At 41.3% G+C, this 12,300-nt stretch overlaps 1 protein-coding gene across 1 annotated transcript in view; it reads right to left on the bottom strand.

Moving 5' to 3' along the window:
- The window catches only part of LOC134804305 (E3 ubiquitin-protein ligase UBR4), a 103,360-nt gene that overhangs the window by 19,002 nt on the left and 72,058 nt on the right, over positions 1–12,300 (bottom strand). Inside the window, exons 67-79 of the mRNA XM_063777317.1 lie at positions 11,801–11,935; positions 11,372–11,471; positions 10,123–10,342; positions 8,665–8,858; positions 7,934–8,040; positions 6,577–6,737; positions 6,079–6,219; positions 5,545–5,755; positions 5,068–5,186; positions 2,622–2,831; positions 2,004–2,153; positions 1,741–1,822; positions 568–705 (exon numbers count right to left, since the gene is read on the bottom strand). Coding sequence (XP_063633387.1) covers positions 568–705; positions 1,741–1,822; positions 2,004–2,153; positions 2,622–2,831; positions 5,068–5,186; positions 5,545–5,755; positions 6,079–6,219; positions 6,577–6,737; positions 7,934–8,040; positions 8,665–8,858; positions 10,123–10,342; positions 11,372–11,471; positions 11,801–11,935 — 1,968 coding nt within the window. The remainder of the gene's footprint in view (positions 1–567; positions 706–1,740; positions 1,823–2,003; positions 2,154–2,621; positions 2,832–5,067; positions 5,187–5,544; positions 5,756–6,078; positions 6,220–6,576; positions 6,738–7,933; positions 8,041–8,664; positions 8,859–10,122; positions 10,343–11,371; positions 11,472–11,800; positions 11,936–12,300) is intronic.

Genomic DNA, 12,300 nt, shown 5'->3' with positions numbered 1-12,300 from the left:
GAAAATGTGACATATTGTGACATGGGGGAGGGGGGAGACACAAACTTTGTGACGTCACTTTAACTTCATCAGAAACCGAATTTTTTTTTTAAATTATTTTATTCGCTGTACATTTAAATAACAAGTTTTTAAAACCATAATCGTTTTTATTCTTTTAATTTTCTTTCCTAAGCAGTTTTGGGTTATAAAATTACTAATATTTATATCGTCAAAAATATTTTGATAAAATATTAATAATACTTAGGTACTTACTTAATTCGATTTGGCGATTTCGTAGAAAAAATGTGACGTCACACTAGGGGGGAGGGGTTTGCCAAATGTGACCAAATGTGACAAGGGGGGGGGGGGGGGGGGTCAAAAAACCTAGAAATTCGTGTGACGTAATTAATGGATGACCCCTTTGGCGCCTCGTCATTAGTGATTCCAGTCTACTGTGGGTGGTATTCCACCTATTCAATTTCTTTGTGTATTGCGACTCACACTTTGCTTAATGAGAGAGTGAGATGCAATGACATTGGACAAAGAAATTGAACAGATGGAATATCACCCTATCGGAAGTGCACTAACCTTGAGCCAAGTCCGAAGTGAGCGTGGTCTCCTCGAGCCGGTGTAGCTGGTCGATCTCCTTGGTCATGAGGTCGGCAATCTGCTGCAGCACGCCGCGCAGCGCCAGGAACTGCTTCCACGGCGCTTCGGACGCCAGACCTGAGAATACGGTGTGAATGTTAAAAACATGCTTAGAAACGTTATTAAACTGATCAGTACATAAACTTCGAAGACGGAGCAAAGAAGAAAACCATAAAAAAGAATCAATTTCAGATGTAATGCGGCAGTTATTCAACCTGGGGCGAGGTTGAGAAATGCATCGGATCTTCACCTACATGTAAATAAGAATAAGAATAAGAATAAGAATGGTTTATTGCCACATACATGAAAATAACATAGAGTTAGAATTACTTACATAATAAAATACAACCGTTAAATTATCAAATTATACAGAGCAAAAGGTGAGAAGATTTTTGTATTAGGCAAAGGGTTCCAGTCTCAGCGTGTGCCAGGCCTAGATGCCCGGCGCTGGTTTTCAGACCGGTCCCAGACTAAGGACGGTCGGAGAATGTTACATAATTTATGACAAATTCAGTACTTTGGTGCTCGTTTAAAATTTTACTACTAACATTTAAAATTTTACTAACTAACATTTCGAATGTATTTAACATTACCTATTGCTTTTAGCAGATAAGTTACAAGTTAACAGTAATACTTACATTAAAAAATATTAAAAAGTTGAATTGACATGAGAGAAAAAATGATACGCTTGCTTACATTTGACACTTAAAAGTAACAGTCATACTATATTGCAACACTGGGTTTATAATAAATTGGAAAATAATATTATGAGAATACACATGCTCGCGATTATGTTTGTATGTCGGCGTGTGTGTGTGTGTGTGTGTGTGTGTGTGTCTTTGTGTGTGTGCCGATTGCTACAGATGTAGTGCATAATTATTCTCCATCGTATTTTCACGAAAACGTACGAACGTGTCTTGCTATTTCAGTTAGTCTCGGTACAAAAAGTACTGAAGTTGACTGAAGTAGCATGACCAATACGATGATTTCCGAGAAAATACGATGGAAAACAATTATGCACTATATCTCTATTTTATCGACGCCAGTTGGACGGTGGTTAAGTCACTTTAAGATTTTTCTAACCGTAAGCTAAAGTAATGTGGTAGAACTTACTTTGGTATAGTTGTAGGAATTGCTCACTGGCCTCGCCAGCGGCACCGACTTCTGGCAGGAAGCTGGTCAGCAGGATCAGGACCTGTGGTAAGGTTCGTATCAAAAAGAGAATAATTTATATTTATTTGAAAATTGACATTTATGAAGCGTTACTGTAAGGGTTTCCACTTAGCTTGATATCAAGGTACATTATGAGAACTTTAAAGCAGATCTTCCAAGGATATTATTTTATATGCCTTAAGGACCTTAACTATAACACTCACAGCCTTGCTGCGCTCGTACGAGTCGCACAGCGACTTGACCATCTGGCAGGCGGTGTCGCGCGCGATGCGCGAGCTCGGCTCGAACATGACGGGCCGCAGCCAGCCGCCGTCCTCGAGAGACAGCGGGCGCATGCCGTGCGAGAGCAACATCTAGACAAACAAAAAATAATTTCATGTAATGAATATTGAATTAGAGACCCCCATTGGACTCTGTGAAGAGCGTACAGACTATCACAAAGCCATTCTCGTCCACGACTTCGCGCGGAGGTGGTATAGGCGAGCGGATCGCCTGCTCAAAAAATGGCACCGTTCTGTCAAATTTCCATTCATGGTTAGTCGCCTCTGCTCTGCGAGAGGTTGTTTCTGAAATTACGTGTTAAGAATCGCGATTGGAAGAGGTCATAGGTAAGCGTTTATAAAACGAACCATTAAATCATAGTTTCAGAGTTTCAAGAATTTATGATATTTGAAACTCTAAGAATAGTTTTATAAACCAAGCATTGCTTTCATGTCGACAGATCCACTCGAAAGCCAGTCACATTGTGTATTATCATCTCTTAAAATAATTCCTACTCATTTTTACATGTGATTGCTGCAGCAAATTAATGAAACGTTTACCTTCTCCCTCCAGCGCGCCACGTATTTGTGCGAGATGTAGGCGGCGCGCGGCGGGCGCTGCGCGATCTCGGCGGGCGGCGCGACCAGCCGCTGCCATTCCTTGTGCGTCACGTCGCCGGCCAGCCACCCGGCCAGGTCCACGACCACGCTGCCGGTCGACGCGGTTAGGGCGCCTGTCGCGGCCGAGGAGGACACTGAAGCGATTTCCGGCTATTGGAAGTAAAAAAAAGTTTTAATATTTGTTCGACAGTAGCGTACAAAAATGCATCACTTCCACGTGGTCTTGTCAGTCTTAAACTTTCACCTCCGTCACGAAACGCACGCTAAGCGTGAGCGCTATACGTTGACGCCGACCCTGCGATCATATATAACCATGGATACCGCCTTTAGGAACATTACCGTTCAAATTCTCGGGCCAAATTAGCACACATACACAATTACGCCTACATTCAAATAAGACGACGCGTTTACAGAGCCTGTAATCAAAGCTCGTAAACAAAATAAGAGTCATCTTTATTACACTAATGGTACATAGCTAAGTGTAGATGAAATGCATATAATGTCAATAACTACCAATCAGCGACATTAATCCGCTAATAACCTTCTTGCTGTACGTACTGGCCGCTGAGAGTTCGCGGTTCATATTTGATTAGAATATGACTTGGACAGGGATAGGTTTATGCCATACAGTGAAGAACCAGTCAAATAATTCACGTATAATAATTTAATGCAGATTAAAAGATAACTAGTTAAAATGTTGTTATGACATGACAGACTAACTCAACATAAGTAAATATATCATTGTTGTATAAATGTATTCCGCTATAATAAGTATTTTGTATATTTTATTATCAATCTGCATGGCAGTGCGAAGTCACGTTCAGGTATAGTCTGTCCGTTTTTCTAAGATCAAGTACGCCATAGTAAATGTATGGCGAACTTGATCTTAGAAATCGGACTAGCTATACAGTCTGCAAAATTTACATGGGTACACGAATCGGGTCAAAAATATTTGAACAGGCGGAGTCACAATAAATCCCCACTTTCAGTTCAGAATATTTTATATGTATATAGCCGGTCAAGCAAGTTTGTCAGTAGAAAAAGGTGCAATATTAAAATTTTGTATAGGACCACAGCCGTTCGCGCGCTTACATTTTCTAAATTTGCCGCTCTTATAATATTTTAAACTTTCGCGTTTTGAACACATATTAACTCACATTATACGAAACGAAACTGATTTACGTCGGTAAATCAAGGTAATTGAATATAATTCGCGTTAGACCCGTCTATAATGTGAGTTAATATGTTTGCCGCTCTTTTCTACTGACGGAAATAGCTTGAGAGAGAACCTACATATATGTGACAGTACAGGGTGGATTCAAATGATCAATATTTTCAGATAATGTGTGTATTTGTTAAATTAATTCAGTGAAAGCATGATAGGAAAAATGTATCTACATATAGGAGACCGGGTATGATTATCTCACGGGTTATATCTCATGAATAGAACATATTCTAGATATCTTGCCAGGCATCCACTCAATTTCATGTCTCTCTAATTGGACAGCTTTTTTCCATAGTTCTCTGCGAATAGCATCTTGTGGGAATCTGAATGGAAAGTAATGTAAAATGACAATACCAAATTTGATTATTAATTTGAAATAACTAGGTAGTTTTTTTATAGCTTCATCTCATGAAATAAAAAAGGAAAATACAAATCTGTAAGAAGGAATTTATTATTACATTTATAATTATATAGAAAATACCTAAACCAAACACAAGTTAATAAAATAGTCTACTTCATTTAGCATAACACCATCCCTATTATCCTCGCAATTTAAAAAGTCGTATGTTGTTATGAAAGTCGTATGCAGTTGTTACGTTTTAGCTTAGCACAGTAGTATTGAAAACAAATCGTCATGTTTTTTCCAAATTCTACTGAAGTTATCTGTTTACTACAAGTGAAAAGTGATTCCACTGTCCTTGGTATGAACTAAAATAACTTCTGCACCACTTCACGACACATGAATATATCTTTATTTACAAAAAAACGTTGTTTTTATAAATCAATTTAGCCATTTGTCACTGACTGTCATCTCGGTGGTACTGAGATTGCCAATCGAGCAGTTTGTAAGTACCGCCTATCGCGGGGTAGTTTGCGTTGGGTCATAATTGAGCGGACAGAATACTTCCATGTATAGCATTTCGCTGCGCCGACCGCTTATCTTTGCTATGTTGTAACCAATGTATGGCGGTCGGCGGAGGCGCGCACGGATGAGCGTGCATTCCGTGACCCTCGAGATTATAACGGTCTAGAAAAGTTTTCAAATAACGAAGTGGACAAAATTTATCCGAAACAAAAAACTTATACGTATAGGTATATATTTTTACTTTGAAATTTGACAAGGTACCTAAAATGCCTATATCTCTAAGTTGCTATGTGTACCTTAGCCTCCTTGGCGTCAGCATGGCCGTTGGCGGACACGACGGGCGGCACGGGCGCCATCAATTGCTGCATGTAGCGTAAGCATGGGAGCGCGACTTGTTGTAGGGCGAATTGATGCGCTGTAAATACAACATTATGTTTATGTATTCATTGGGTTAAGGCAGATTTTTTTAGTCAACTAGGAACCCACATAGTTTCGCCCTGTCCGACTGTCTGTCCAAGGCTTTGCTCTGTGATCGTTATTGCAGTATAGTTTCATAACCATTTCGAATAAGATATTTGATACCATCAAACATTTATTTTAGGGCGTTTTTAATACCCCACACATATATTAATATAATTTTCCATTATTTCAGTGGCATCATCTCGTAATGCAATTTTTTTTCAAGTCTCGTTGTTTGAACGCCACACCTATCGTGTGTGGCGCGTTATCGTGAACCTTGTTGGGGTTAACGACATGTATGAAACAAATCTTACAGTTAGGTGACGACGTGTTGATGCCCGGTATGCCGGCTAGAGCCTCCGGCTTGAGGATGACACTGGCGGCGGACGGCAGCCCGGCGACCTCGGTGAGCTGCGGGCAGCACCACACCCACAGGCGGACCACGCAGCGGAGGCGGACCTCCCAGCATTCCACGCCGTCTTGGACCTTCACGAGGGAGCCCAGGAGCAGGACTAGCGGACGGACCTGTAATTATCAAATAAATTATAATGTGAAGAGAAATAGGGCTTTAATGGCAGCTAAAACTGAAAAAAAAGAACATTGTCACCCGATATAGCACTTTCAGTAAACCAGACAGAGTGCTAAAGATCCCTCCAACCCACTGTGAAAGCGCCTGGCGATGCGGGCAAAGCGCGATGAATAATTCGCAGTGCGGTGCGGTCGCTAGATCGGCATCGGAACGCATTTTAACCTGTTCAAATAGGATTTCAAGACCGATTCCAATATCGAAATTCTTTTCTAAATAAATTTGTTGTTTGTCTGACAATGTGCTTTCACGTAAAACTTACCGAGTTGTTGAGATCTTGCGAGGCGGCATGCCCCATGAGCGAAAGCGTGATCCGCTGCGACAGCAGGCTGCAGAGCGACTCTGTCGCCGGCAGGTGGTCGCGGGTCACCAGGCAGATCAGCGCGCGCACTTCTTCTTGGCACTGTAACAGTAAAACGGTCTTAGTTTCTGTCAAAGACATTTTAAATTTATTAAAAATATGACATGTGGCTCACAAAAGGCGACAACTCACAGCAAAACACTGTTTTATAGCCCAATTTATGACAGTTCACTTCCCAATCACGCAGCTAAAATGTCAGGCGGCTATTTCACCAACTTCACAATTGACACCTGACACTGACAACTTGTAGATTTCTGGGTAGAATTAAAAATAGGTAGTAAGCTCCAAATGTGCTTAAAAATTATATAATAGTTTCTGTTTTTACAGTTTGTACCTATTTTGGGCTAGTGTTAAACATTCCCTCACCTAGCCCGGGGTATGACCATAACAGAGGTGTACCTGAGGGGTCCCCCGGTGCAGGTTGTGCTGCACCAGCTCCTGCACGAGCCCGAAGCGGCAGAGGCGCGCGCGGTGCTCGGGCTGCGAGGCGAGCGCGCGCAGCAGCGTCAGGCAGTGCTCGGCGCAGGCCAGCGAGCAGCCGTAGCAGCCGCCGCCTGATTCTGTCAAAACATAATGTTGTGAAACTTGTGACCTAAACACATATGCAGTTGCAACCACGATGAATCGCCGCGTGGCACGCTACTTTAATTTTTGTGTGCAAACGCGCGTGGTTTTACCCAGATAATCAAATAACTACGTGGCAAATATGTACGTGGCTTTAATGACTTCATACATCATAAATTCTTCAAAATTGTTTTTACATATGACAAGCCATTCGTCAACCTTACGACTAAGTCCACCAAAATAATCTTTGGCATACGTATACGTAAGTATACGTAAGTACACGCGGCCTACACCAAATCCGGCGTCTATGAGTGGGTGGAAGAATAGAGTAAGTATATAAAATATAGGTATACTTAGCAGCAATTTGGTGTGCCTACAGCAAGCTGCAAGCTGCTTCGTTTTATTGTTATTTCATGTACATACTCAATTAAATATTTGAATTATCGTTAATTAATATCAAAGGTACCTATGTCATAGTGCAATTATTTTTACATACTTATACATATATTGCTAGGCGACCTGCTTTGATCCGCGTCATCTGCGATGTAATTCAGAGATGTAGCCGTAGGTATATGCAGTCCCCAACCTGCTTTGGGACAATGTGGGGACTAAGTATAGGTTAGGAACGGCCTCCTAGCCTAGTCGGTAGTGACCCTGCCTACGAAGCAGGAGGTCCCGGGTTCGAATCCCGGTAAGGGCATTTATTTGTGTGTTCATCACAAATATTTCTTTCAGAGTTATGGATGTTTTTTATGAATATATGTATTTATATATTTGGGTATATTATATATATCGTCGTCTAGAACCCACAACACAAGCCTTATTGAGCTTACTGTGGGACTAGATCGATCTGTGTAAAATTGTCCTATAATATCTATTTATTTATTTATTATTTATTTATCTCATTCCCCTCGTGCATGAGGAGCCTGTGCTTAGCAGCAGACGTTAAGTTATGATCACTGTGTGTTAAACAACATAATAATAGGCGGCGGTACTCGGTGCGGACGGTGCCAACCCTAGCGGTAGCCACGCCCATGCCACGCCTTTCGAAAGAGTTCTTCCAATCGGCAACGTTTAGGCACGTTCGATATACCTAAACAGGGTTTTTTTATACAGAGAACCTTCTGTACGTAGTACTATTATTTATTCTGGGTCTTTGGCCTTAATTATTTAGTTAGATGAACTAACTTACCTTTGGTAAGTTCTCCGTCATAGTTTTGCACCAAACCAGCGTATACTGGTAGAGTATCTCCCTTCAGTTGTTCACTCTGAGATCTATCGTAGGCGACTAGTTCTTTCCTGTAATAACACCGAAGTTGTCACATAATAGTTATTTAGTGGCCTACTTGTCAAAAATATCGACCAAGATCAAATTTGTATTTAAATTAAAATGAAAAGGATAAGCTAGGAACGAAATATATATTTTACTACTTGTTTAATATCTTATATCTTATACTATTGGATAAGCTAATCTAGAACTAACCATTTTGTACAATCGCAGGCCCAATAATACAGGAGTCTATATTTCACTTTTATCAAACTGAAATTTGAACATTGTCATAGTGACATTATGTCGAATTTCAACTATATTGTAAATGTAACATAGAACTTTGTAATATTGAGCCAGCGATTGTCACTATCAAGCAGCAGTGATTATTAACATCACCTTGGCCAATTAGCTACTTCTACTGCTGACTGAACACTATTCAAATAAGCGGGCTGTAAACACTCGTCGGGACAACCCGAGAGAAGCCGAGAACGAGTGTGTACATACAGCAGCAGAAGGTCGTCTCGTCTCGCACTTCTACGATTGGATCGGAGCGGTGCAGACTCTCGGCGAGAGGCTCTCGACGAGTGTGTACAGCCACCATACACGCCATGTATAAATATTAAAACGGAACCATAATTAATATGTATACTAACCTGCAAGCCAACACCTTCTGTATGATCTTGGACAAGTCCTCGAAGTGCCCCTTGCTGTCGACGCAGTACTTGTGCGCGAGGGTCTGGATCACTCGGTTGATCTGCGCGCCGCCGAAGGAGGTGGTGGAGGCATTGCTGTTCTCGTCGCCGGGGCGCCCTTCCAGGCGGTGCTCGCTTATCTTGTGCACAAGGGACTAGGAAAATATTCATTATATTAATGACTTGAAAGTGTTTTTAAAATTAAATAATTTTGAATGTGTTTTCTAAGCGTTAGGTTAGGGTGGTATTCCACCTGTCCAATTTCTTTGTCCAATATGCATTGCGTCACACTCTCTCATTAAGCAAAATGTGAGATGCAAATACACATTGGACCAAGATATTGGACAGGTGGAATACCATCCCAACGGACATGGCGACCCCGCCAGATAAAGCAGTAAAGTAACGCTACGTTCGTGAATGCAAAGTTTTTAATGTACACTGGATGCGTGACCTAACGGACATGGCGACCCCGCCAAATAAAGCAGTAACGTTACGTTCGTGAGTGCAGATTCTTTAATGTAAAAACTATACTTTTTTATATCAAATCAGTAGCGCTTTAAAAACTAAATAACCTCAAAATGTAGATTATTGAGGAAATTTTAGCAAGCTTATTTATAAAACTTTTTCTATCGGTGGCTTCGAGCAACACGGAAGGGAGGCGGCATTCGCACTATTTCCCCTCTGCCGAGGTACAAGATTAGCGCGTCAATCTAATCTAGCGCGGGTAATAAAACTAGTTGCACTTGGATTTTTCACTAGACCGAGTCCAGATGCGCGCGTGAACACTGCTGCACAAAAATGCCTGTTTGCTCGGTTTTTTGTTATAAAAATAGGTCGGGGACATCAAATTTACTAAAAGAAAGTGTTACATTTCACATGTAATATTTTTTTTTACATATCATACGTTTAATTACATTCAAACACAATTATTATATTTTAGTCTCATGTAATTGTTGGATTTATCGATTTTGCTCGCTCAGTACAAATTGCGGATCGGTCGAGCGACAAATCCGACTTCTCATCTCTCAGAATACAATAACATACTTCAACGAAAATGTGTTAGAGTGCGTGTTGTGACACTTGTCACTCGTCCGTACACAAAAAGAGATCGAGGTTTGCAAGATTTGTCTTTGACGTGTGTCATTTTCTATGTATTTGTGTCGTCATTACAGATTGGATTTTGTATGCAAGTGTGTGAGAAGTGCGACTGTGTGCACCTTTCCCCCGCGAAAAATGGCAGAAAGATTTGTACGGTGAGATATCGCTTGGGCCCCTCCCTTCCGATGTGTCGGAAGCCGGTGTTGCTCGAAGATCGGTGGACATAGTGGTTTAACATTTTCGTGTGATGTTAAAAACTGATACCGAAATACCGATAAAAGAATATGATGAAAATTGAAAAACTTCAGTGACGTCACTTACCTCCAGCACGGGTTTGTTGGCGACCAGCTGGCGGTACACGCGGTCGGCCTTATCCAACAGCGCACCAATGGTCTGCACCATCTTCTTGCGTTCCTCGTCGTTTTCGATGTTGTCCACGGCGCAGCAGGGGCGCGCGGTGAGCGTGTAGTCGAATTTGGCGTATTTGCAGAAACCGCAGGCGTGACACAGGAACGGGTCCTTCTCGTCGTAGTTTATAGCGCTGCGAACAAGCAAAGATTTATAAATACCACTCGTAGCAATGTCGAGAGATGAGGAGATTTATCGACAACGGAACTGAGATATTATTATGTTTTAGGGTGAGGGGCTCTTTGTGTGGGCACGAATTAATGCCCCAATGACAACTAAAATATATCGATAGAGTTTGTGGCTTATATATGTGTTCCTTTTCACTCACTAGATGGCAGATAGCTGATGGCTTCGAGCAACACGGAAGGGAGGCGGCATTCGCACTATTTCCCCTCTGCCGAGGTATGAGATTAGCGCGTCAATCTAATCTAGCGCGGGTAATAAAACTAGTTGCACTTGGATTTTTCACTAGACCGAGTCCAGACGCGCGCGTGAACACTGCTGCACAAAAATGCCTGTTTGCTCGGTTTTTTGTTATAAAAAGAGGTCGGGGACATCAAATATACAAAAAGAAAGTGTTACATTTCACATGTAATATTTTTTTTTACATATCATACGTTTAATTACATTCAAACACAATTATTATATTTTAGTCTCATGTAATTGTTGGTTTTATCGATTTTGCTCGCTCAGTACAAATTGCGGATCGGTCGAGCGACAAATCCGACTTCTCATCTCTCAGAATACAATAACATACTTCAACGAAAATGTGTTAGTGTGCGTGTTGTGACACTTGTCACTCGTCCGTACACAAAAAGAGATCGAGGTTTGCAAGATTTGTCTTTGACGTGTGTCATTTTCTATGTATTTGTGTCGTCATTACAGATTGGATTTTGTATGCAAGTGTGTGAGAAGTGCGACTGTGTGCACCTTTCCCCCCGCGAAAAATGGCAGAAAGATTTGTACGGTGAGATATCGCTTGGGCCCCTCCCTTCCGATGTGTCGGAAGCCGGTGTTGCTCGAAGGCTGATGGCTTTGAAAGTTAGTTTATCGTTTATTTTATTTATTTTTTATTTATAAATCAACTATATTGTTTAGAATAAATATGAAAAGTAAATATAGTAAAGGCATTCGTTTTACCAATTAACAACGTTTAACTTACCGGCACTTGTGGCACTGGAACACGTTCTCGCCGCAGTTGGCACAGACGCCTGGGTTTGCCGGTACAGATTGCGAGCAACGAGGGCATTGCAGGGATTCGCCTATGAATAAAGGATTTTATTGAACAATCAAATTCTAAAGTGAAGGCCATTTGCCTAGCGCTATGCTTTTAGCGAGGTTTCTAGTAAAAACGCAAACATGGCTCGACTATATTCAGACAGTTTCTATGGGTAATAATAGTCATCATAAGCATTTCATACAAGACTAAACTTAATTTTATTTTTTGCCCAAACAGTTGAATTGCTACAAATTGATATTCAACGTTACAACGTTACAAATTATACGTGATCTTTTATCGGTTGAATGGTTGTTTCACGGATGGCACATAGAAATGTAACCAACAGAACAAAGACTTGCCAGCATACTTTACCTGTGGCCTGCTGGTTCTCATAGAAGTCGGCGTACTCCATCATGAGGTTGCACGCGACGATCGGCAGCGGGAAGTCGACGCGGACCTCCGATTGACCGGACTGGAGTTGCACACGCTTTGCCTTGTGCCACATGCCTGGAGATATTACATCTTATAAGTATTGATTACCTTTTTACAAAAGGAAAATCCAGTAGATATTATCTATTATATCTACTGAATTTCTACTTGTAAAATAACCAGGTTTTTTAGCTTATAGTAATGTATAGTCATGGAGTTATCACGATCACCGCGTCCATCATACGACCGCGGAAGGTCAAACCGAGACGGGTGGATATTCGATAACATTTGCTCAGTATTATGAGCAATAGTTTTCTTTTATATGGGCTAACGCTAGTCAGATAAGATAAAAATTGTCATCGCTACTCACAGCGAAAGTCTACTTATTACTACTACGGAAGCTTGTTACACGTTTTAGGGTGGCATTCCACCTGGCCAATTTC

Source organism: Cydia splendana, chromosome Z (assembly GCF_910591565.1).
Source record: "Cydia splendana chromosome Z, ilCydSple1.2, whole genome shotgun sequence".
NCBI lineage: Eukaryota > Metazoa > Arthropoda > Insecta > Lepidoptera > Tortricidae > Cydia > Cydia splendana.
The sequence above is the reverse complement of the archived record's forward strand: the minus strand, read 5'-3'. Positions and strand labels throughout refer to the sequence as shown.